This window comes from Eriocheir sinensis, chromosome 35 (genome assembly GCF_024679095.1).
Source record: "Eriocheir sinensis breed Jianghai 21 chromosome 35, ASM2467909v1, whole genome shotgun sequence".
Classification (NCBI taxonomy): domain Eukaryota; kingdom Metazoa; phylum Arthropoda; class Malacostraca; order Decapoda; family Varunidae; genus Eriocheir; species Eriocheir sinensis.
The window spans coordinates 2,441,013-2,467,706 of record NC_066543.1 but is presented as its reverse complement, the minus strand read 5'-3'; the positions used below and the strand labels follow the sequence as shown (position 1 = coordinate 2,467,706).

Sequence of the window (26,694 nt, the reverse complement as noted above, 5' to 3'; positions counted from 1 at the left end):
AACTCCTCCCGACGCGTCCCATGCATCTGTCTACTCTACAACAATCTATCAGTCTAAATGTGCTACCTATGAACTTGGGAAAGATATAAAAGAACTAAAAAAGAAGTGAGAGAATAAAAGAAAACAAACAAAACAAAGGATATAAAAGAAAGAAAAATGACACGCGCTAATCTACTCTACAAAAATCTGTCAATCTATAAGTGTTACCTATGGATGTGGGAAAAGAATAAAAGAAAGAAAAATAGAATACAAGAAATTAAATCTAAAACAAAAGAAGCAATACAAAAAAATACAAGAAAAGAAATATAGTCAAAATCCTCCCGACAACCTCCCCTTAAGCCTCAACAATCATGCGGGAGGCGGCCGACGACACTCCCGGCCCTGCAGTATCGGCGAAGTGATTAAGACGCATTACAGGACGTCCCATAAACTCATAAACGAGGCTATTTTTCTCCTTATTGGCTAATACCGTATCATTAACTCGAGCTACCTCAATTACCTGGTGATTGGCCTCATTACCCCAATTTGCGGTCTATGAAAGAAGTTACTGCCTGCAAAACGAGGGTGTAAGGGGGGGTGGGGGGAATATGTATGTATCTACCACCCATACACGTTTATCAGTAGAGAAGCTTAAGGCAACCCTGACGCTATTTTCCCTTAATTTTAGAGTAGTCCTACTTAAACCTCACCCCCGGCAACCCTAACCCCATTTTCCTTCAGTACTTCTTCCATTAAACAATTGTTCTTCTCTCTATTAACATCCCCTGACTTAAAACATAATCCTAACCCATATTTACTTATCTCAAGAATAAGTAAATGTATATGTTTTAATTTTAAGGCACCCCCCCCTTAAAGAAAACAGAACGGAGGCAACATACAGTAATCTAGCATAATAATCAAAAGCTAACTCACCAAAGGAAGGAATAAAATAAAATCACTAAACGTTTACACATGCAAGATTGGTGAAGGATTATATAACTAGTATATCACGATGTAAACAAAGACGAATCAAAAGCTTTCCGCTCTGCAATCTCCCTTAATCAACCTTTTCAACTGTCTTCTACCTCTGATATCTCGTCGCATTGTTGCCACCTTTTCTGTCATCTATCAATACATTCAAGCTAACCTGCCTCATCCCCTCAAGCGACCTCACTTCATGAGACTTTCTAGCTCTCCCTTATGCTGTCCAAGTCCATAATACAAGAGTTAATCGGTATCATCATTCTTTCATCCTTTTCACTGGTAGCCTTAGGAACAGTCTTCTTTCGTATCTATTTCCTCCTTCCTTTAACTTGGATACTGTCAACAGGGGAGCACCAACCTTCACCCTAATTTGACCTTCTTTTTTTCTGTAGTGGGCATTTTCCCTACTTTTTCATCACTGAGCTGCTTTCATTGCAATTAAAACAACGATGAAACAGTGACGCGGGTTTCAAAAAATCGTGAGCACTTGAAGTTACGGCGGAATCATTAATGTTCTTGTACTGTCAGCCGCTTACATCGATGAATAAATGAAGCCTTGCAGTACTGACGCAGAGAAGGACCTAACCCGATTACCTTCACTGTCACCACTACACGCTAACATAATTCTCTATAGGAAACATATTCGAATAATGCAAAGAAATAAACTAAATAATAAACATGTGACTAGAACAATCGACAGTGGCTCGGAATACAGAAAAAAAATATAAGTGACTAAAATAATGTAAAAATGACTAAAATAAAATTAAACCCAAAAAAACAAAACAAAAAACTAAAGAAAATATACATTATAATAAATAGACAAAAAAATAGACACGATTAATTCAATTTACGGTGACAGTTAGTACCAAAAAAAAAGACACCTGACGAGAATGTGATGAGACTGTAAAAGTATCAACTCCTATGAATGGTCAACGAAATTCTAGGAGACAGACATGAAGTAAAACGAAGAGAAGGAAATGTCAAAAAACATCAACCTGAAAAAAAGAAGAGAAAGAACGGGAAAGAAAAAAAAGTATATACGTGGAACTGCATCAAAGGGAGAGAAGGAAAGAAATCAATGAAACAATGAAAAGAAGAAAATAGTGTGGAGAATGAAAGGAAATTAGTAATAAAAATATACAAACGTGAAATCAATCATAATAATAGGGAGAAGATAAGAGGAGACAGAGAGAGTAAAGGAAATAAAAAGAGGAGAGGGAGAGAAATACAGGAATAAATACATATGAAAATAAATTAATAAAGAAAGGAAAAGAAAAGAAAAAAGGAAAGAAAAACTGAAAAGGGAAGAAGGAAAAGGAAAATAGAAGATGAAAAAGGGAAAAATTCACGGACGAAGGAATTAAAGCAAATGGAAAGAGAGAGAGAGAGAGAGAGAGAGAGAGAGAGAGAGAGAGAGAGAGAGAGAGAGAGAGAAACTATTTTTAACCATCAAACACAAACACACACACACACACACACACACACACACACACACACAGGCGCTGTATCCTCAATCCTTCCACTTGCTTTCTCTCTCTCTCTCTTGCCCACTCTCTCTCCTGCTGTGTTGTTGTTGTGTTGCTGTTGTTGTTGTTGTTGTTGTTGTTGCTGCTGTTTTGATGGTGTTCCGTGCGTGTGCTTGCTCGGGTGTGTGTTTGTTTCGCTTCCTTTTTTTTTTTTTTTTTTTTCGTTTAAAAGTAGTTGTTGTTCATCGTTGTTATTTGGTGTGTCTGGGTATGTGTGTGTGTGTGTGTGTGTGTGTGTGTGTGTGTGTGTGTGTGTGTGTGTTTTTACTCTGTCCTTTGTTATTTCTTTTTACTTTTTTTTTTGTTGCTTCGTGTCCCTCTTCTAATTTTATGTTATTGTTTTTGTTTTGTTTTTCTTTTCTACGTATTTCCTTTTTTTTCGTACCTGTTATTATTGTTTACTAGCTTTATTTTCGCTGTTCTTTATCCTCTTTTTTCTTTATATTGTTCCTTTCTTTCCTCCTGTCTGCCTATCTCCCGCTCTCCTTTCCTTGTTTTCATTAATCCTAAAATTCACAATTAACTCATTTCAACTGATTCTATTGATTATTATTCCGATTATTCTGCCTATTAGTATCTTACATTATTCTGATTTATTACAATATTCCACTCATCCATATTCAGGACACACTGTGCGCTCCCGTTCAACTTCTTTACAATACTCTATCTATGAAATGTGCGTATGGAAGTGTGTCTATCTCTATCCATTTCTTTACCAATCAGTCCATCTTCCCCATTGCATTCCCGACACGGCTGCATTTCAAGATTCAGCTGTGACATTTCTCTTTTAACGATTTTTTTTTTCTTCCGTGGCTGGTCTAATAATTAACTTCATTCATTTCATTCACGCCAGTCATCTTCGTCTTCAGTGAGGCTAAGACTTTGAGCCCCTTTGACTCTCGGCCACTCTCGACACCTCTTATGCGTCTCATCCTTCCAGCTCTCCTGTGTCCCCTTCCTTCCCTTTGAGATACTCCACCTCTCTGTACTTCTAAAAGCATCCCACTTCTTCCAGATTCACTTAACTCTCTCTCTCTCACTCTCTCACGCATCTATCCCACTCTCCCCATCACCACCACCACAAGAGCGCTAAGCCCTTCCTCTCCTCTCCTCCACACCTTTGAAATACCTCACATTCATGCAACATTCTTCTCGTTACCTGCCTGGCCTCTCCACTCACCTCACCTCATCTCGCCTGACCCAGCCTCTCACCTTCGCATCCCTGCCTCACATCCTCTCCCCTTCACTCTGACCTCATCTCACCTTATCTCACGTCACCTGTCCTTGCTCCTGCCTCCCTAGCCTCACCTCTAATTCACCTGTGCTTCCCTGCCTCACATCCTCTGCTCTCTTCCTCTTCTTCCTCTCTTCACCTTCACTTTTCCAGCCCCTCTCCTTGCTGCCCTTCCCTCGCTCTCTCCCTGCCTCATTTAAGCCTCGACTCCCCTCATGATGTAAGGAATTAAAGGGTATTTCGCAGAGACAGAGAGGGCGGCGTGTGAGCCTCTGCGAGATGATATTGACGATGCTTTGGGGAGTTGGTGACACTTGTAGGGCTCTGTATCATAAGGGAGACTGCGAGAGAGAGAGAGAGAGAGAGAGAGAGAGAGAGAGAGAGAGAGAGAGAGAGAGAGAGAGAGAGAAAATGGGACGCGGTAGACAGACAAAAGAAAAGGAAATATGTGGAGGAATAATCTCTCTCTCTCTCTCTCTCTCTCTCTCTCTCTCTCTCTCTCTCTCTCTCTCTCTCTCTCTCTCTCTCTCTCTCTCTCTCTCTCTCTCTCATCAGCGGCGTTAACAGGCCTGCCTGGGCCTAATTAGAAAAGACATTTCAACACCCTTCCACCCACACACACTCACAATTCCCATGTAAATAGCGTGTTTTGGAGGCGTCGCTCGGGTTGAATATGGAAATAAAGAAAGTGGGGAAAGAAGGGAGAAAAAGGTGAGGGACTGAGGAAAATGTATAAGGCAGATAGGGTGAGGCAGGTGAAAACAAGGTGAAGGGAATTAGGCAGATAAGGTACAACAGGTGAGAACAAGTCAAGGCAATTTAAGCAGGTAATATTACACTGGTGAAGAAACTAAAGGTGGATGAGACAGTAAAGTCAAGGTGCGTGAAAAGGGTACGCCAAGACAGGTAAGGTCAATAGAGCAGGTAAGGCAGGGTAAGTAATGGTGAATAAAGTTAAGGACAAGGTAAGGTAACGTATGACAGGTATAAAACAGGTAAGGCGAGACAGGTGAGAGCGTCCAGGTACAAAGCAGGTAAGGGAAGACAGATGAGAGCAGGGTAAGGAATGGGTGAGTAAGGTAAGAGAAATGAGGAGGAGAATAATGCAGGTAACAAACAAGTAAGGTAAGACAGGTGAGCGTAAGGCAATGTGTATCAGGCGGGCAAGACAAGACAGATGAGAGCAAGGTAGGAGTCAGCGTTGCCATGTTATCGTATTCACCACATTGTATTTATAATGTTTAAGCCTCAAACTCTCTTACCTACACACAAAGAACGAAAGAATATTAAAGTTAGCGTTAAAACTGTTATTTATTGATGTCTGTTTGTTTGTTTTTGCTATAGATATCTGTCAGAAAATACGAATATGCAATACGGTGTGTACGATAGTTTGGCAACGCTGGTACGAGTATATGGCAGGTAAGATAAGAGGCAGGACAGGTTAGGCTTTACATTTCTCACCTGTGCCGTGGATCCCCGAGGTGAGTGTGTGTCTGATCTTGGAAAGCGTCGTCCCAGAATCGGCGGTGTCCGTGCGGCCCCCCAGCCCTGCGCCCCCCGCGTCGCCCCCGCCGCCCCCTTCCGACGCCACCATCTGGGGAGAGACACAAAGGGAGGAAAATGTAGCATATGAGGAAAAACGAAGAAAAATCACCAACACATACAGAGAAAAAAGATCCAGCGCAGAGAATATGAAACACCTTCCTCATTTGTAGCTCCTTCTTTTCCTCTCTTTTTTCAAACACACACACACACACACACACACACACACACACACACACACACACACACACACACACACACACACACACACACACACACACACACTACCAACCTGTGAAGAAAAGTTGTATATTAAAGCTGTGTATTTTGTAGTGACCGCCTCCCTCCCTCCGTCTCTCCTTCCCTCCCACTCTTCTTCCTCCCTCTCTCTCCATCCCTCCCTCCCTCCGTCTGTCATCAAGTCCCCGCCCCTCCTTTTTTTCATCCCTCCTCTGGTATTTCCCTCCGTCGCCTTTTGCTCTTCCTCCTCCTCTGATGTTGCCTCCTACCCTCCCAGCATTTCCCTCTGTCTTCCCCTCCCCTCTCCCTTCCCTCTCCCCCCTCGCTCCCTCCATTACCCTGAGAGAATTCCTCCTTCCCCAACTTCCATCCTCAAAACTTCCTCCCTCGCTTCTTTTCTTCTCTTTCTTCTTCCTTTTTTTTCTACATTTCTCCACGCGTCCTGACATTCCCTCTTTCCTCTCTCGCTCTCTCCCTTTGATTTCTCTCTCATCTCCACTAACAAGATTTCTCCTCTTTTCATACTCCTCCTCTTCCTCCTCCTTCTGCTCTTACTTCAAGGTCTTTTCCTCCTTTTCCTCCTCCTCCTCCTTCTTCCTCCTTGTCTGTGTTTATTATGACCACCGCAGTACTCCCTTGAACCTCCTCTCCTTCTTCCTCTTCCTCCTCCTCCTCCTCCTCCTCCAATTCCACCTCCTTTTCCTGCTCCTACTCCTTTTCCTTTTCACTTTCCTCATGGCCAATCGCTTTCTTTTGCCTCTCCCTCCCTCCTCCTGCTCCTCCGCCTCCTCCTCCTCCTCCTCCTCCTCCTCCTCCTCCCGTGTAAGACAATGGACGCATGAATTCTTGAGTAGGTATCCAGGTAAACAGGTAGGCTAAAGAGAGTTAGTTACCTGTCTCACCTGTGCTCCTGAGAGATTAATTACCTCAGCATGATTAAGGTCGGGGTCAAATAAGGCAGGTGAGACGGATCAAGCTCACCTGCACACGACTGATTTGTTCCTCTGTTACTGCGCTACGTCCAAAAGAGCACCGTGGCCCGGGTCTAATTACAGGTAAGTTTCCAGTGTGAGATATTCATTATATTTAAATGCATGAGGGATTGACTACAGAGCTTGGTGTTGGAAAGGTCAAGGGCGGGAAAAAAAAGAGGGAGGGAAAGATAGAAGGAAGGAAGGAAGGAAGGAGGGAAGGAAGATAGGAAGGAAGAAAAGTAGGAAGAAAAGAAGATAGGAAGGAAAGATAGGGAGGAAAAAAGAAAATAACGAAGACTGGGAGAGGAGGAAATGACGGGGGGGAATAGATTAATGAAGGAAGGAAGAAATTAATGAGAAAAGAAATGAAGGAAGAAATAAGTGATGAGAAGGAACTGTGCAACCCTGATCCTCATTAATGGAAGAAGAAAAGTGGCCAAGAAAAAGAAAAAAAAATGATTCCAACATATTTAATATTCCAACAATTATCTAAAGAAGGAGGTTTAATTCATCCTCTTCCCTCTCTCACTCTCTCCCCCCCCCTCTCTCTCTCTCCCCCCCTCTCTCTCTCTCACTCCTCTCTCCCTCTCCCCTCTCTCCCTCTTCCCCTCTCTCCCTCTCCCCTTCTCTCCCTCTCCCTCTCCCTCTCTTGAATATTATATAAAAAAACTAACAGAAACAACAAAATCAGCAACGACAGAACAACAAAACAACAACCCTTGACACTGAACCATCAGATATACAGATACACAAACAGTCCATTAAGGTATCAGATACATTTCACTCTAGGGGGAGGAGGAGAGCTTACACCTGTCTCCGGTAATACGTATGTAATTAACTGACACACCTGGCGATATCGTGTCAATCTCTAAAGGTATCAGGCAACAGGTGAGCGAATAGGTAAATTCATTAGTATTCAGGTAAAGTGACAAGGAGGTGAAGGAGGAGAGGAGGTGGTAGAGGAAGGAAGAGAGGGAGGAGGAGGAGGTGAAGGAGGTGGAAAGGGAGTCTGGAGGTGTGGGAGCATGTTAAGGGGGGTCTATTTCCCTCACGTGTATATTTGACTGGATCGATGATGTCCCTTACAGGTAAATGTGAAAAAGTGAAGGAATGAAATAAAAGGAAAAGTGAAGAATATAAAGAAAAAAAAAGATAAGAAAGAATGGAGCACTGAAGAAAAAATCGAAAACAAGAAATAAAAAAACAACTTTAAAAAATATAAATAAAGATACAAAAAGAACTTTGCAGAGGTTAAGGAATGAATAAAAGTGGGAGGAGAGAAAGAGGAAGAAAAAGGGAAGGTAGGAGCAGGAAATAAAAAGAACAAAAAGCGGAGACATGGAATTAGAAAATATTGCAAGGTGAAGAAAGGAAGAGGAGGAGAAAAGGAAGAAAGGAGGAAGAGAGGAGAAGGGAAGAAAGAGAGGAAGAGGGAAGAAAGAGGGGAAGAGGGAAGGAAGAGGGAAGCTGAAAAGGAAGAGGGGTGCAGGGAAGGAAGAAAGAGGAGGGAAGGAAGATGTAGGTAAGACACTAATGTATATAATATCCTGTAAATATTAATGAAGGAATTTATGTGTACAGGATATTATATACATTAGTGCCTGACAGGAGCTTCAGAGGGAGGGGGGAAGAGGGAAGGAGTGAGGAGGGAAGGAAGAGGGGAAGAGGGAAGGAAGAGGGAGGAGGGAAGTGAGAGGAGGGAGGGAAGTGGGGCGATGGAAGAAAACATATTGATATAATTAAGAAAACGATGTAACATATAATTAGAGAGAGAGAGAGAGAGAGAGAGAGAGAGAGAGAGAGAGAGAGAGACACACACACAAACGAGCAATATTTTACAGTTCCAAGAAAAGAAAAAGCCAAAGAAAAGGTGAGAGACAGAAAACGAGGAGAGGGCGAGAGAAGAAATAATAAGACGGATAATTGGAGGAGAAAGGAAAGAAACAGGAAATGAGGAGGAGAAGGAGAACCAGAAGAAAGCGGAGGAGGAGAAAAACGATAGTCATTAATTCTACGAGGATAAGGAAGAAGAAGAGACAAATTCTAATCAAGAGATCGATAAAAAGAAGAATATAATATTGATAATAATAATGATAATAATAATAATAATAATAATAATAATAATAATAATAATAATAATAGTAATAATAATAATAATAATAATAATAATAATAATAATAATAATAATAATAATAATAATAATAATAAAAGAAACAATGAAAAGAAGCCGAGAGAGAGAGAGAGAGAGAGAGAGAGAGAGAGAGAGAGAGAGAGAGAGAGAAAAAAATAATTAAATGAGAATGCCAAAGACCAATGAAAAAAAAAAAAAGAACAACAAAATATCGAGTTTATAAATGTGATGTAAGGAAGACGGGAAGGAAAGGAGGAAGGAGGAGGAGAAGAAGTAGGAGGAGGAGGAGGAGGAGGAGGAGGAGGAGGAGGAGGAGAAAATCAAGGAAAAGAAGGAGCAGGCGGTAGAGAATACAGCTGAAAAGGAGGATATAAGAAATGAAAAGGGAGAAAGAGGAAAGCGGAGGAAGAGGAAGAGGAGGAGGAGGATGAAGAAAAGGAGGAGGAGGAGGAAAAGAATAAAGACGAGTATCGGAAACAGAAAAGGCAGGAGGATCAATACAAAAGAAAAATAGGTCGACAACAGAAAACAAGAGAATATCTGAGAGCGGAGCAGAGAAGCCGGAAGCAGAAGTAGGAAGAGATGGATATAAAAGAATACGAACCAACAATTCATGGAAAAAGAAACACGCAAAAAAATACCAGGAAAAAGAACAGGAAGAAGAGGAGAGTCACACACGATGGAAAGTCAAAAAGAGATAGAGAAAAACAGACAGGAAAAAGAAAACAGAGGAAGAGAAGGATGTAAAAAAAAAAACACAAAAAAAGGAGAAAAAAACTACCACCAAACTTAATAATGGCACACGAGCAACTGGGTCAGAAAAAGGGGAAAAATATAAAGGAAAAAAATATGAAAAATCAGCTATATATAAGTCACTCTTTACCCGGAAACAGTGAAGCAAGGAAAAAGAAACAATGCAATAAAATAAAAAAAACGTGCACACAGTGATAGATAAACTGATACATAAAATTTAAAAAAAAATGAATGAATAAGTAAACAATTGAAATGCATAAAAAGAAAAAAATAGAAGATAATTAGAAAATGACACAAAAATAAGTAAATTCATGTATAAACTAAATGAATGAATAAATAAAATTGTATAAAAATGAGAACACATAGAAAATAATAATAATAATGATATATATGACGAAGTAAAGACAGCAGGGACATAAGTAAGATTGCAAAATTATGTAAAAGAAGAGAATAAAATAATGAAAAAAAATAGTACGAATATTAAAATGAAACAAATAACCCAAAACTAATTAAGAAGTTCATAGCAAAGAAAACGAGAAAAAAAATCAAGTAAAAAATGGAAGACTGCGTAGCTGGATACACACAAAACCAAAAAAAAAAGAGGAATATGAAAAAATAGCAAAATGATGTACCAAGTTGAAACAAAGGACGGACCATAGACTTCACAACTAGTTGACGGGAAATCTCTTCAGTCTTGGCGCGCTGGCTTCGCGTAAGGGGCCGATTGTTATGGCGACTTTCACTGCGACAACTCAAACACACTCTGCGTTCTTACTCCGAATTTAAGTGGAAACAGGACGAAATCTTCAAGTTTTAGTGCATACAAGCAGGCAGGAGTGTCTCTAGAGTGATTTGGTCGAGGATTCAAGGTAACTTATATAAAATAGCACCATGCGTGCACTTTGAAAACGTTGTGTAAAAAATGGCAAATTTGCGTAACTTTAGGTTGAAATCTTTACGTAAAATGAATGATAACTGTAGGATAGTGAAGTCCACAGTTTTACGTATTAGGAAACAAGAAATGTACGTTTAGTTAGTGCCTACATGGCAACTCAGCTCAGTTCCCGCGTCGCCTAACTCGCCTTAGGCACGCAGTCAGCTGGGCACTTCCCCTCTGTAAAGGATTATCGCTGTCCTGCCTCTGTTTACTCTCCAAGTAAAGGACCTACAGTTATTCATCGTCTCTGTACCCTTCCCACAACTGCAAGGATCCAGAGGACGATACAAGAAGACACAGAAGGCAGTGGATCGAGTGGAAGTGACGGAGGAGACACAAGATATGAGGACGCCGCGACCAGCCGGACCCGCCGACGGACGAGTTGCTCCTCGCCGCGGTCGGCAACTACGCCGGCTACCTGGCCAGGAAGGTCCAGGCCAACTCCTCTGTGGCCGAGTGCTGCAAGCAGGAGCTTGCCCAGCAGGAGGAGATGAAGATTACCGTGGAGCTCGAGAGGGGCGACCCGCCCTCTGTGATGTTCGACGCCCTGGTCGAGCTGGTCGACAGGGAGAGCTGGAGACGGGCCAGGGGTCCTGAAGCGGCCATCTCTCCCAATGGCCCACATGGCGTCCTTCAGGATGTCGCTGTGGGACTCCCTGATGCAGGGAGGACAAGAAGGAGCGCAGGTTGAGGTTCCTCTCCTTGCCATGCGCCACAGGGACAGGTTCAGGCACCTCCTGGAGTTCCTGGCGGCCTCAGACCCGACCTTGCAGGGGTACAGGTGCCAGGAGGGGCACAACCTGGCCAACACCATCTTGCCGCACATCAGCAGGTCCCTCTTCAACTGTTTCGGTGCTAATTTCTCCAAGGACGTGACCTCAGAAGCGAGGAAGAACAAGGCCTTGAAGCAGCCGACCGGCAGGAAGAGGAGCAGTATCGAGGAGGGCAGGAAGGAGACGGCGAGGAACAGGGACGTGTACAAGTCCAGGAAACTGACCAGGGCCCACAAGTCATAGGCCAAAAGGCTAAAGTGATTGTTCAGGGACGAGGGCCAGATAGCCGGCTAGACGTGCTGCGGCAATAGTGACATCGGAATTCAACCAAAATAAGTTGTGATTGTATATAGAAAATGAATATTTTGCTTTTGTTGAGTAAAATTAAGATGTTTCTGCATGCTTTCCTCAAGTATTAAGTTTCTAATGTGAAAATTAAGTGATTTATTAGATGTTAAAACTTACGTAAAAATTGCACTAAATAAAAAAAAAATAAGTAGCTATTTCGGGCAAAAACTTATAAGATATGCTAAATATTGCTATTGATTCTGAAAATATAAGTGATTATCTCTGCATTTGGTGATGTTTGTGCATCTAGCGTAAAATCTGAGGATTTTATAGCCTTTTTAAGTTTTGTTATAATTATATAAAAAACAATTAATCGGGATTTTATTAGGGAACGACTTTGAATTTTTTGATACCGCTGCTCATGGAGACTCATATATGCCTAAGGGAGGTGCCTGTTTTAGTTTCAGGTCGCTAGCTGCTTTGGTTTTGAAAATATTTAAATTTTAAATTTTTGAAAATCGGCCCCCTGCGAATCGGCCCCGCGCCCCGTTTCCCGTCAAGAGATTGTGAAGTCTATGGACGGACGAAGGAATTAAATGAAAAAAAAATAACAAACCAAACAAAAAACAAAGGAAAGAGCGGAAACAAAAGAAAAACGAAAGAAGGAGAAAGAAAATAAAACTGAATGACCGATGACGACACAGAAAAACATAGACTCAATATAAAGAAAAAAAACTTAAACTATATATAAATGAAATGCCACACAAAAAATTGAAGAGATAAATACAAGGAAAATAAAAAAAAACTACAATAGAGGAAAGACATAATGTATACACGGACGTCCGATACCAAGGAAGAGATAAAAGAAAATACAAGAAAAATATAAAAAACACAGACGGACAAAGAGAAGGACCCCCACGCTCTCTCTCTCTCTCTCTCTCTCTCTCTCTCTCTCTCTCTCTCCCCTGAGCCCACGTGATCTGAACCTAAGCTAATGGGCCTCAGAATCTATATATACAGACAAGTGGGCGGGCCAGGGACGAAGACTGAATACTGAGGAGGAGGAGGAGGAGGAGGAGGAAAAAGAGGAGGAGGAGGAGGATAGGAGGGAGAAAAAGAAGGAGGAAGATAAAAATACACGTACTAACAATATCAACAACAACAACAACAAAAACAAAAACAACATGACTGCGAAAAATAAAATATAACAAAGAGAAAGAAAAAACGATGGAACGAATAAAAGTAATAAAAAAGATTTAAAAAAATATATATAGAAAAGAATAAAAGGAGAAAAGAACCAAATAAAAAATATGTAGGACTGAGTAAAAAAATAAAAATAAAAAACGAAAATTTCTCGATGAAAAAAAAAGGAACAAAGGGATCATGGCTTTTTGATAAGTGAAGGGGATCAGCAGAGAGGAGGAGGAGGAGGAGGAGGAGGAGGAGGAGGAGGAGGAGGAAGAGGAGGTAGTTATGATAAAAGGTAAAAGAGAAGATATGACAAAGACCTTCCTTTTCACCTCTTTTCTTCTTTTTCTTCACTTTTCTTCTTTTCTTTCATTTCTTCTTATCTTTTCTTCTTTACTTCTTATTTTCCTTTTTTTCTTTTTCTCTCATCTTGTTCTTTTTTATCATTTTTTTTCTTCTTATTTTTTTCGTCTTCTGTTGTAGAATATTTTGTACAACTTTCTTATCTTTTTTTTTCTTCTTCTTCTTCCTTTTCTTCTTCTGTTGCAAAAGATTTTATTCTATATTCGTCTCTTCTTCTTCTTCTTCTTCTTCTATTGTAAAAGGTTTGGTTCTATTTTCTTCTCTTACTTCTTCTTCTTCTTCTTCTTCTCTTCTTCTTCTTCTCCTTTCTTCTTTTGTAATTTTTCTGTTCTATATTCAGCTCTCGTTTTTTCTTCTTCTTCTTCTTCTTCTTCTTCTTCTTCTTCTTCTTCTTCTTCTTCTTCTTCTTCTTCTTCTTCTTCTTCTTCTTCTTCTTCTTCTTCTTCTTCTTCTTCTTCTTCTTCTTCTCCTTCTTCTTCTTCTTCTGCTTCTTCTCTTTTTTCTGTTGTGAGTTTCTTGTCTATTTTTTTTCTGTTTCTTCTTCTTTTTCTTCTTCATTTCTTTTTCTCCTCCTCCTCCTCCTCCTCCTCCTCCTCCTCCTCCTCCTCCTCTTCCTCCTCCTCCTCCTCCTCGAGTGTCGCGCCGAAGAATACTAAGACAGACAGATGGAACAGATGAAACAGGACACGGAGAAACAGACTTTGCTCGCGTTTCTTCACTCTGGAAGTTTCGTGTTGGCTGAGTGGAGACCCTTTGCCTGTCATGTCTTGCTCCACTTTATTTGTTGTTTCTATGTTTCTTTTTATTTCCTTTCACTTATTCTTCAACCCACTTTCATAGCCGCTTGTTTATTTGTTTTTCTTCTCTCTCCTGTCGTTCGTCATTGCTTTTTTTTATCTTTTCTCATTATCTTTAACATTATTCGCCCCTCCTCTTCTTCCTCCTGCTCCTCACCATCATCATTCTTTTTCTTCCTAATCCTGTTGTCTTATTCATATGTTTCTTCTTCAATATTCTCATCTTCATTTTCCTCATCATATTGTTCTTCCCGTTCTTGCTCTTGTTATTTTTCTTTTTTTTTCTTCTCCTTTTCGTTTTTCTTTTCTTTCTTTTTTTGCTCATAATCCTCCGTCTTTTTCTGCTCTTTCTTTTTCTCTTTATTTTTTTCTCCTCTTTATTATTATCATTATTATTCCTCATCTTCTTCTTCTTCTTCTTGTTCTTCTTTATTCTATCTTGTTTTCGTCATCCACTTTTGCCTCTCTTCCCTTCTTCAAACTTGTTTTCCGCGAGTGTAATAAAGTGGAATGATGGCCCTTAAGGCAAGCTCATTATCATATTATTATTATTATTATTATTATTATTATTATTATTATTATTATTATTATTATTATTATTATTATTATTATTATTATTATTATTATTATTATTATTATTATTATTATTATTATTATTATTGGTATCATTTATGCTGGTTTCTCCGTCTACACATTATTATTGACTAATTTTTATTTTCTTTCCCTCAGTTTTTACTCTCTTTGTGTCTCTATGCCCCCCTGATCCTCGTATCTTTTCTTTCCTCACGTTTTCTGTGTGGTATCTGGAGGAATGGAGGAGATGGGAGGGAGCGGAGGAGGAGGAGGAGTAGAAAAAGGAGGAGGAAACATGGAAACGTGGAAAGATAGGCAACAGAAAGCTTATTGGTTCTTTCCGAGGTTGCCTGCTCTAGAGCCATAATCTGCCTGGCAGTCACTTTCTGCCTGAACAGCAGATCAAAGCGGTTCGGTGCTTATGTTAAATATACTCCTGTTGCCACGAAGTAACGGTCGATGCGATTTTTGAAGAGTTGATGGTTTTTCCACTTACGACTTCAGGAGAAAGGTTGTTCCAGGAAAAGGAGGAGGTGGAGAAGGAGGAGGAGGAGAAGGAAGACGAGGAAGAACGGAGCAAAGGAGGAGGACGAGAAGGAATGGAGGAGGGAAGTAGTGATGGAGGAGAGAAGGAGGAGGGATGGGAGTAAATGGGGAGAGAAGAGTGTGGGCAGGCAAGGTGGGAAGGATGGAGACTCTGGGGAGAGATAAGGAGGGGGGAGAGATGGGAAATAGCCTTTCACCTTTCCTCCTCCTCCTCCTCCTCCTCTCGCCCTTTCACCTTTCCTAATATTTTCGTAGTCGCGTGTTGTTAAAGACCCGTGTAAGTAGATGTTTGTTATCATTATTACCATCATCATCATCATCATCATCATAGCATCTTTTTTTTGTCTAACATTACTAATTTTTTCTTCCTTTTTTTTCTCTCCTTTCATCTAAGCCTCAAAGGAAAGACTCTCTACATCCCCGACACCCTTCTATTGTCCAACACCTTCTTCTCCTCTTCCTTTTGAGAACATGAAAGTCTCCGCTTAGCCTCTGCCATACTTCACATTACGTCGTACTTGTTTCCTTATCTTTTTTTTATATATATATTTATGAAATGTTTTCCACGGATTCCTTTAATATACTTTTTCTAATGGTTTTTTTTCTTCCGTTAATAGTTTTCTTCTATCTTTCCACCTCGTTTTCTTTATTTCTTTTTACCTTAAGGGCATAATTTCCACACATTTTTTTTCTGATAACTTTCCCTCCTTTTTTTTACTTTTTTATTTCGTGTATAGTTTCTCACTGTTTATTCGCCTTTCAAGTTTTTTTTCTCATTCCCTTTACAAAATCATCCCCTTTTTTACTACATTTTTTTTTCTCTGTTTATACTTTCCTTCTGTTTCTTAGCATTCCTCTATAGTTTTTTTCGTTCATCTTTCAATACTAACTTTTTCAATTCACATATCAAGGAAGACTTTCAGTATTTTTGCTTGCCTCTTTTTACGTATATTACATTTTTTTTCCTCTTCTCTTCCGATGGTGACTTTTCCCTATCATCTATTATTTTTTTCCTTTTCACTGGACTTTTTTATACATTGGCAGAAATTATTATTCACTCAGTACAATCACTTCTTCATTGTTTATCACATTTTTTCTTCTTCTTCTTCCTCTTCCTCCTCCTCCTCCTCCTCCTTTTCTCTCTCTTTCTTCGCCTCCTCCTTCTTCTCCTCCTCCTCTTCCTCCTCCTGCTCCTCCTCATCCGTTTCTCTCTCTTTCTTCGCCTCTTCCTTCTTTTCCTCCTCCTCTTCCTTTTCCTCCTTTCCTCTTTCTTTCTTCTCCTCCTCCTCTTCCTCCTCCTTTTCTCTTTCTTTCTTCGCCTCCTCCTTCTTCTCCTCCTCCTCTTCCTCCTCCTTTCCTCTTTCTTTCTTCGCCTCCTCTACCACCGTCTTCCTCCTCCAGGCACACCAAATATCATCATTAATGTTATTCTTGCTTCTAAATCACACAATTATTCCTGTTTTATATCTTCCACCCTCCTCCTCCTTGTCGTACTCCTCCCAACGGTTATAAGAACATAAGAACATAAGAACGCAGGAGTCTGCAAGAGGCCGGTAGGCCTGTACGAGGCAGCTCCTTTGACCCTAAGCTCCCGTGTATCTAACCCCACCTAATATCGCTGTCCATGAATTTATCTAGTCTATTTTTGAATGTGACAATTGTATTGGCACTCACCACATGACTTATTCCACTCATCCACCACCCTGTTAGTAAACCAATTTTTGCCTATGTCCCTGTTGAATCTGAATTTATCCAGTTTAAACCCGTTACTTCGTGTCCTACCCGGTTCTCTTACCAACAAAACCTTATGAATGTCTCCCTTATTAAAGCCCTTCATCCATTTATAAACCTCGATCATGTCTCCACGCACCCTTCGCCTTTCTAGAGAATGCAAGTTTAACTGTTTGAGTCTTTCCTCGTATGGCAAGTTTCTCAACCCCTGAATCATCTTAGTCATCCTCCTCTGCACCGATTCTAACATTGTGATATCCATTCTATAGTAGGGTGACCAGAACTGAACCGCATAGTCAAGATGAGGTCTAACTAATGCTAAATATAGTTTGAGGAATACTTCGGTGCTTCTGTTGCTTACGCTCCTTGAAATAAATCCCAGTACCCTATTAGCTCGATTTCTAGCTTGAATGCATTGTGCACTTGGACGGAGATCAGAGCTCACTAAGACCCCTAAATCCCTCTCGCACCCAGACCTACTTATGAGAGTGTCATTTAAGCAATAGTTATGTGAGGGGTTGTTCCTACCTACACTCAGAATACTGCACTTCACTACATTGAACTCCATCTGCCATTTATCCGCCCAGTCATATAATCTGTTGAGTTCACCTTGGAGAATACTAGCGTCCTGATCCGACTCAATTACTCTACCGATCTTGGTATCATCTGCAAATTTACTAACATCACTAATAATTCCTGTGTCTAAGTCATTGATATAAATAATAAACAAAAGTGGACCTAATACCGAACCTGGGACCCCACTCGTAACACATCCCCAGTCAGATCTTTTACCATTGATTTGCACTCTTTGCTTCCTATTGCTAAGCCACGCCTTGACCCAGCTCAAAACTTTACCCTCTACTCCGTGAGCCTGTAATTTAAGCAACAGTCGTTGGTGAGGAACTTTGTCAAACGCTTTACTAAAATCAAGATAGATTACATCATAATTTTCATCTCTGTCAACCGCCTCAAATACTTTATTGTAGAAGGACAAGAGATTGGTGAGGCATGACCTACCTTTTGTGAACCCATGCTGCGAGTCGTGAATTAAGCTATGTTTCTCTAAATGCTCCCGAATGTTCCTGGCTATTATGGACTCCAGCATCTTGCCTATAACCGATGTTAAGCTAATTGGGCAATAGTTTGAAGCAACTGACCTGTCCCCCTTTTTAAAAATCGGCGTCACATTAGCTACTTTCCATAGGCTCGGCACATAGCCAGTATTTACCGACATCTTAAAGATGTCGGTTAGTGGGTCACTGATTATATTACCTAACTCCTTTAATACCCTCGGAAATATCCCGTCAGGACCTGGCGACTTGTTCTTCTTAAGCTTATCTATCTCATCCTGAACTACTTGCCTGGTAATGATTATATCCCTCAATTTATCGCCATCCCCGCCCTCGTACACCTGAACTCTTTCCGGTATAGTCGTTCGATCCTCCTGTGTGAATACTGAAAGGAAGTAGTCGTTCAACAATGTGCTCATATTTTCGTAATTTTCTACTAGCTCCCCTGTGTTTGTTTTCAGCGGTCCAATTTTCTCCCGTGTTTTTGTTCTATACATCTGAAAGAAGCCCTTAGGATTACTTTTCGCCTCATTTGCTACTTTGATCTCATAGTTCTTTTTGCTATCCTGGTGTTTTCTTAACTAATCTAGACAGTTCGACGTACCGGCCCCTGAGATGTGTTTCCCATTCTTTATTTTCTGATAAATTCCTTCTTTAACCCAATCTCGTGTTTTAGTCCACGAGTCATCCACTTAGGATCATTGTTTTCTTTTCTAAGTGTTCGCTGTGGTATATGCTGTTCTTGCCCTCTACTATTACTCTAACTAAATTATTGTAAGACATTTCTACCTGGTTCTCCTGGCTCTCCAATCCGCAGTTCTGGCCCTCATGAATCCCTAAATTATCCCAGTTTACCCCTTCAAGATGTCTTCGAAGCCCCTCGTAGTTTGCTCTTCTAAAATCTGGCACTAACACTGGGTTTGGTTCGCGGGTTACCGCCCAGGCTAAGCTAAAACGAACCGTTCTGTGATCACTATTTCCTAACTCTCCGCCCACCTCCAACTCACGTAGCAAGTTCCCATTATTGGTTAGGACTAAGTCTAATATGTTATCTCCTCTGGTAGGCTCAGTAACTACCTGCTTAAGGAAATTATCTTGTATAACTTCAAGAAAGTCCTCGGCTTCCAGGTCACCCACTAGATCTTCCCAGTCTATATTCCTATAATTAAAGTCCCCCATTACGCAGACATTTCTACTCATACTCGCCCTGCCAATCTCCTGTAGTAATATACTCGTGTCCTGACTGTTAAGGTTGGTGGCCTGTATATAACTCCGAGAGTTAGTTTTTCTTTCCCTTTGTAAACGTCCACCCAAACTGATTCTGAATCCATGTTAGTTTTGACTGAGTTGTTAACTAAACATTTAAGTGAGTCTTTAACATATAGCGCAACTCCACCTCCCTTTCTGCCCCTTCTGTCTTTGTGAAACATCTGATAACCCGTTATTTCAAATTCTGATCTAAAATTTCTATTATCATTTAAAGCGCTCTGTTATCGTATTTCCAAACACAATTACTCCGTCGCTTCTTCTCCTCCTCCTCTTCTTTTTTTTTTTTTTTATTCTTCCGCAGTTTATATGTTTGTTTAGTTAATTTTATCCTCCAGAACCTTCACATACCCGTTCTTCGTTTTCTTTTTGCTGTTTTGCTTTTTTTTAACATATATATCCTCTTTGGTTTCTGTGCATTTTATTTACGAACGTCGACTGACCATTTATCGAACACACACACACACACACACACACACACACACACACACACACACACACACACACATTCTTTTATCTCCTCTTCCTCCTCCTCTTCCTCTTCTTATACCAACTCTCCACAAAGAGATCTCAGTATAGCACTTCCAGTAATTCTTCTTTCCCATTACAAGTTTTACCTCTGCGCACCTCATCGTTTTCTTATTTTTTTATATGTATTCTTTCTTCCTATTTGTTTTGTTTTTAGGTAATGATCTAAGGAGATGATTATTTTTTAGCATTCTCCTCACATTTTGTTTTCTCTCTCTCTCTCTCTCTCTCTCTCTCTCTCTCTCTCTCTCTCTCTCTCTCTTCATTTTCTCTTCATTTTCACGTTATTGTTTCCCTTGTTCCTATTCTCCAAGACTCTTTTATCAATTTAGCGATCTGCATGCCATTTCAAACTTCCACTGTACACACACACACACACACACACACACACACACACACACACACACAGCACAGAGGCATGTTGGGGCACGTCGTCACATCGAAAAGTGATTAAATGGTAGCAGGAAGGGGAGGGAAGGGAAATGGAAAGGAGGGAGAGAAGCAGGAGGGTAGGGAAGTGGAAAGGAGGGGGAGAGGAAGGAAGGAAAAAAGGAAGGAAAGAAGGTAAGGTGATGGACGATGATGTAGCGTACCCAGTGTCAATATGTAGCGTACCCAGTTTCAATATGTAGCGTACCCAGTTTTATTTATGTAGCGTACTCAGTTTCATTTATGTAGCGTACTCAGTTTCAGAGCTTAAAAAAGAACTAAAGACCAATGATAATACATTTTTGAGCAGTGGGATTTATTAGAAGCAGAAATTAATGAGGAAAATAGCATATGAAAATAATTATATCATGCATTTCGGTTTTTATGAAGCCTACTCAGTTTCAGAGCTTAACCCTAGAATTGTAACGCTTAATTTGACTGAGAAACGTGGGTCCGGCCGGACTCAATGAAGAAAATATTGAAGAAAAAAATACAAGAATCATATTTCTTGACCTCCAAAGCCACAAATCCCTAAAAAATAGACATTCCTGCATTCAATCACAGTACTTAAAGCAAAGTTTTTCTGCACACTTATTTTTTGAGTAAATAAATAAATAAAAAGTAAAATATAATAGGTAACGCATATAATACATATTTGAGACACCTCTGACACGAAAAGAAATTCTAACTAAAATTTTTTTTCTTGGATGGATGGCCTTCATGAAAAACGATAGCAAGTCCCTGTGCATAAAAAAAAAGTGATGTGCCTGAAACACATGAATATGACCAAGAATAGGCTTAGCAGTCATGTGGTGAGTGCCAATACAATTGTCACATTCAAAAATAGATTAGATAAATTCATGGACAGCGATATTAGGTGGGGTTAGATTCACGGGAGCTTAGGTTCAAAGGAGCTGCCTCGTACAGGCCTACCGGCTTCTTGCAGACTCCTATGTTCTTATGGTCTTATGGATGGGGAAGGGGAGGTCGGGAGGAGGAAATGAGGATGCGGATGGGGAAGCTGTGGAAGGGGAGACGGAGGGGAGGAAAACAGAGGAAGGAAGAAATGATATCGGGGATGGGATGGGTGAGTGGAAGGGGGGTGAACGGGAGGGAATGTAGGTGGAAGGGAAAAGGAGTGAAGCAATGGAAGGGGGAGACAGGGAGATGGAAAGGGTGTTGTTGTGATGGGGTAGGAGGAAGGGGAAGGAGAGGGGGGAGAGGGGAGGGTAGGAAAGAGAGAGAGGGGAGAGGAAGGAAGGGGGAAGACAAGTGATGGGAGGCACACGTCACTCTTAACGCACGCCATTTGTCACCCTAAGGGGAATATTCGTGTGTGTGTGTGTGTGTGTGTGTGTGTGTGTGTGTGTGTGTGTGTGTGTGTGTGTCATCTGAACGCTCCGTCCCTTGATTCTCTCTCTCTCTCTCTCTCTCTCTCTCTCTCTCTCTCTCTCTCTCTCTCCTCCTATCTTACCGAAGCGCTAATTTTCCTTTCTCTCTCCTCCTCCTCCTCCTATTCTTCTTCTTCATCTTCTTCTTCCTCTTCTTCCTCCTCCTGTGCATCAAAGAAGCGATTCCACGTTTGCTAACCTGGAAACTCGAAGGGTTCCAGGAAAAGAAGGGAAAGGAAGGGAAGGAAAGGGAAGGAAAGGGGAGGAAATAAACGAAAGGAAAGGGGAGGAAATAAACGAAAGGAAAGAAAGCGGAAGACAAGGAAAGGGAAGGAAAGGAAAGAATGGAAAGGAAAGAAAAGAAAGGAAAGGATCAATGAGGCTGAAAAGACAGATGCATGTGTGTGTGTGTGTGTGTGTGTGTGTGTGTGTGTGTGTGTGAGAGAGAGAGAGAGAGAGAGAGAGAGAGAGAGAGAGAGAGAGAGAGAGAGAGAGAGAGACACACACACACACACACACACACACACACACACACACACACACACACACACAGACACATACATGCATCTGTCTTTTCAGCCTCATTTTACCTTCCTTTCTTTTTATTCCTTTCCATTCTTTCCATTTTTTTCCCCGACTTCCGCTTCCTTTCGTTTCCTTTCCTTTCCTTTTTCTCCTTCCCTTCCCTTCTTTTCCACCCTTCTCCCCCACTCACCTCCCTTTACTTTCTTTACCTGTCCTACGAGTGAAAAAGTAATGTAAAATGTCACAGCTCGCTCTCCAGCCGTTCCCGAAGCAGCTACAACACAAGACTTCTTCCCGCGTTAACCATTCATCAAGATTTTACGAGAGATTTCCCTTTTATAACTTTTTCCTTCCCCTTTCCAGATTTCTTTTTTGATGATTAATTTTGGCCCGAACTAATGATGAAGAATTTGCGTGGGCCGACCAATTTTGAGTATTTTTGTAAGGTGGAGGAAAAAGTTTTAGGCCCGGGGGGAGGAGAGAAAGGGAGATAATAAGGGAGAGAAAAGTGAGGGAAAGAAAGAAGACGAGTGAAGTCGAACAACGGAAAGTTGGAATGTTACAAAGGGATGAAAGGAATGGACGAAGAGAATGAAGAAAGTAAAGGACAGAGAGAAAGAAGGGAGGAAAAAAATGGGAAGGAAGGAAAAGACAATGGAAATGAAGTATCCCACCGCTGCCACCATTTATTAAGGTGAAATAAAATGAAGGAATGAAAAAAAGGAAGTAAAGGACGGGATAGAGGGAGGGCAAAGCGGAAATAATAAAAAAGTGACATAGCAAAAACAAAGGAAAGAAAACTAGGAATGAAGAAAGGAAAAAATAGAAAGAAGGGAAGGAAAAGAGAAGTTAAAGAAGTACAGAAAGAAGGAAATAGGGAAGAGAAAAAGGAAAGAAAAAACAGAGGGAGGAAGAAAGGAAAAAGATGGAGAAAATGGGAACAAGGAAACGAGAGGAAAAGAACACAAAGGGAAGAAAGGTGAAGTGTTACAAAGGGAAAAACACGGAGGCGAAGGAAGAGGAGGAGGCAAAAGTGGGAGAAAGACGAGGACAATGGAAAATAGATAAAGGTGAAGGCAGGTGCTAAGGTACAAAGGTGTCGATGAAAGTGAAGAAAGAAGAGAGTGAATGATACAAAAGAATACAAAGGAAGAGAAGTCAGAGAAAGAAGACACGAGGAGACGGAGGAAAATATAAAAGAATAAAAAATGCAGTATCACGAAGCAGAGGATGATTAGTGAGAATAAATGCGATGAAAAACATGAAAAAAAAAGTAAGTTCAAAAAGAAAGGTGATGAGACACGACGAAGAAAGAAGTGGAAGAAGAAATTGAAAAGCGATAACCCAAAATGAAAAAAAGAACAAAAACACGCACTGAAACTGAAACGAGAACGATGAAAAACTCGATAAAGAAAGTTAAAATGGAAAGGCGATGAGACGTGAAAACAGAGAGAGAAAACAGACAAAGGAAAAGAAGAGAAAAATATCAAGACAAAAAGAGGAATAAAAAAAACTTACTGAACTTACATAGCACGCACGCACATCCACACCCACCCACCCACCCACCCACACACACACACAGCCTCCCCTCGACACGCACACATAAACACTCACACAAGCATCCCCCTAACACACACACACACACACACACACACACACACACGCACACACACAACAACAAGAGCAACACATTAATATATCGTCGCGTCCAATTAATGATCACTCCTACCTGCGCGGGGGAAACAATCAACAGGTAACACCTAACGCAATTAATTACTCCCTCGCGCCATCTATTATCCAGCAACACAACTACACACAGGTGAGCGAGCCAGGCGACGCTCCTCTTATTGGCCAGGTTATAAAGGGAGGGAGGGGGGGAGAGGAAGAGAGAGAGAGAGAAGGGAGGAGACAGGTTGAGGAGGTAGGCTGGGTATAGTGGATGGAAGTGGGGAGAAAGAAGGGGGAATAAAGGAAAGGTTGGCGAGGGACGAGAAAGAGGAGGAAAAAAGGTAGAGGGAGTGGAGGGAGAGGCTGAAAAGGAAGAGAGGGAAGAAGAGGGGGGAGAAGTGAGAAAAGGTAGGCGTGGTACGAGAAGGGGGGGGGGGGGGCGAAAGGTAGAGGGAGGGAGAGGGAGATAGGAAGAAAGGTAGGATGGTAAGATGGGAGAAAGAGAGGGAGGAAAGGATGATGGGAGTTTTGTCGTGTTAAGGGAGAGGGGAGAAAAGAAAGTATTGAGTGAAGGAATGAGAGAGGGAGGGTATGCGTGGGGAGCTATTAAAGGAGAGAAAAAAGGGTAGGTAGAGAAGGAGGGAGGGAGGAAAGGAAGTAAAGAAAGTAAGAGGAGTGGAGGGATGGAATGGCGGGAAGTAGGAGGAGGGAGATACACGAGAGGAACAGGAGTAAGGGGAGCAAGTGGAAAGAGAGAAGGGAGTAAGGAAGGGAAGTGGGCGGGAGAGAGAAAGAGGAAGAAAAGGAGGAAGGAAGGAAGGAAGGAAGGGAAGTGGGCGGGAGAGAGAAAGAGGAAGAAAAGGAGGAAGGAAGGGAGTAAGGAAGGGAAGTGGGCGGGAGAGAGAAAGAGGAAGAAAAGGAGAAAGGAAGGAAGGGGAATGGGAAAAAAATGGACGGGAGGAAGGGGAGAAAGGGAAGACGTGGAATGGAGTAATGAATGAAAGTGGACAAAGACGGAAAAGGGGAGAGAGCGAGGGAGGGAGGGAACTAAAAGGGAAAGGAAGAATGGTACGTAAAAAGAATGGAGATATGGTAATGGGAGAAAGGGGAGATGGGAAACAGAGTAAGTAAGGGAAATGGGGGATAGAGCGAGGGAGAGAGCGAAGAAGGGAGAGAAAGGAGGGAGGGAGCTTAAAGGGGAAGGAAGTATGGTACGTAAAAGAATGGTGATATGGTAATGGGAGAAAGGGGAGATAGGACAGAGTAAATAAGGGAATGGGCGATAGAGCAAGGGAGACCGAGAGGAAGGGAGAGAAAGAAAGAGGGAGGGAGCTTAAAGGGGAAGGAAGTATGGTACGTAAAAGAATGGGCGATTGAGCGAGGGAGAGAGCGAAGAAGGGAGAGAAAGAAGGAGGGAGGAAGCTTAAAGGGAAGTATAGTGCGTAAAAATAATTGTGATATGTAATGGGAGAAAGGGGAGATGGGAAACAGAGTAAGGAAGGGAAATAGGCGATAGAGCGAGGGAGAAAGTGAGAACGGAGAGAAAGGGGAAGGAAGGAAAGGGTAAAAAGCAGGTGTTTCGCAGGTGTGGGGGCGTGGGTTGGGTGGCGCTAAAAGTCACAACAGTTAACATGACGCCGAGGGGAGCAAAAATCTGGCTCGGCGCCGCGCGGGAGTGAGGGCGCGAGGGCGGGAGGCAAGGGCGGTGAAAGATTAAACCCCGGCGCCCCCCACTGCACGCAACAGGTGGATCCCTATGAGGTGTGTCACGGATGATGCGCAACGTGACCTCCCCCACTGAATGACGTCAATGGTGAGAATTAAGGGAGTGACCAGCAATATAAATAAGTATATCACGGCCGCCAAATAGCATGACTTCTACTGATTGACGTCATGAGTGGGGAGTAAGGGAAAGTTGGAAAGTTTCGTTAAGTCGGCGCAACATCTGTGGTCATATGCCGGAGAGACAGAAGGGGAAGGAATTATAGGAGGAAGGAACAGATCCCAGGAGACGGGACACAACCCCCGATTAATACCTGGTACCCATTCACTGCTGGGTGGACAAGGGCGTAGGGTATCGGAAAAGCCGCCCAAAATTTTCCACTCCGCCCGGGAACCAAACCAGGGTTCTCTCGGTTGTGAGCCTAGTGTGCTAACCACTGCACCACGAAGCCCCCGGGGGAGTAAGGGAATGACGAGGAATAAGCAAGTGTCACGATTGCTTAATGACGTGACTTCTCCCTCTAAGTGTCGTCAAGGGTGAGAAGTCAGGGAGTAAAGAAGAATAGGTGTCACGTTTTTTTACAGTAAAGGAAGCAGCTAAGGGGCAAAAAAAAAAAAAAAAAAAAAGAGAGAGAGAGAGAGAGTGAGAAAAAAAAGCCCGCTAATCACTGCTCCTCGGTTGCTGAATAACTCTACTTCTCCCCGCCAAATGACACTGAGGGTAACCTAAAAATGAGACAAGTAAGATAAAGATTGAACTGTTAGCTTTCTGATGCACTGGCCAGGTGGTTTATGATATCAGGTGTGTCGCGGAGGCTGAATAATGCAACTTCTCCCCACTTAGTGACACACAGACAGAGAATGGAACAAGGGGCCAACCAATAAAGATTCAATAAAACCAGTAATCTAATGACCAGCAGCGTGAAGAAGGAAAGGAAAGAGAACGATTAAAAGTGAAAAGTTAAGGGAATTTATTACTGCACCGGAGGAGAACGTGTACAGAAATCAATACGAGATGAACCCAGATATGCATTTCCTTCTATTTTTTTAAGGGTTAGGGAAGCAGAACCAAGGAAGGGCCAGACAAAGAACAGTCCGCGAAAAGAGAGGAAGGGAAAGGGTAAAGCCTGCGCCAAAGTATCCCGTGACACATGCATATGGATGAAGGAAGACTGACACGCGGCGGAGAGGGAGGAAGGAAGGAGGAAGTGAGAATATAGGTCACCAGCACCACCACCTCCACCACCACCACCACCTCCGCTATCAACAATCTCCTCTTCCTTCCCTTCCTCCAGTCCATAATCCCCCCACCTCCGTCCCATCCCTCCCTGCCTTACTCCTTACCTTGTTACCTCTCCCTCTCCATCCTCACGCCGACTCTGGTTTCCCTTCACAACGTATAAATCCCCCCCTCCATACCACCACCACCACCACCACTACCACTAACATGTTCAAAGTCAACACCCGACCCACCACCACCACCAGCATCACTACCAGCACCACCAACACCACCACAACTAAAATCAACACCACCCT

General features: G+C 41.9%; 1 protein-coding gene across 8 annotated transcripts in view; it reads right to left on the bottom strand.

Annotated features, from left to right (window-relative positions):
- The window catches only part of LOC127007252 (regulating synaptic membrane exocytosis protein 2-like), a 157,241-nt gene that overhangs the window by 109,902 nt on the left and 20,645 nt on the right, over positions 1-26,694 (bottom strand). For all 8 annotated transcript variants that reach the window (XR_007760131.1, XR_007760132.1, XR_007760130.1 and 5 more), the window contains exon 2: positions 5,185-5,317. Coding sequence is in view for 4 of the 8 variants with exons in the window: in XM_050877986.1 (XP_050733943.1) it covers positions 5,185-5,317 (133 nt within the window). In the remaining 4 variants the exon portion in view is untranslated. The remainder of the gene's footprint in view (positions 1-5,184; positions 5,318-26,694) is intronic.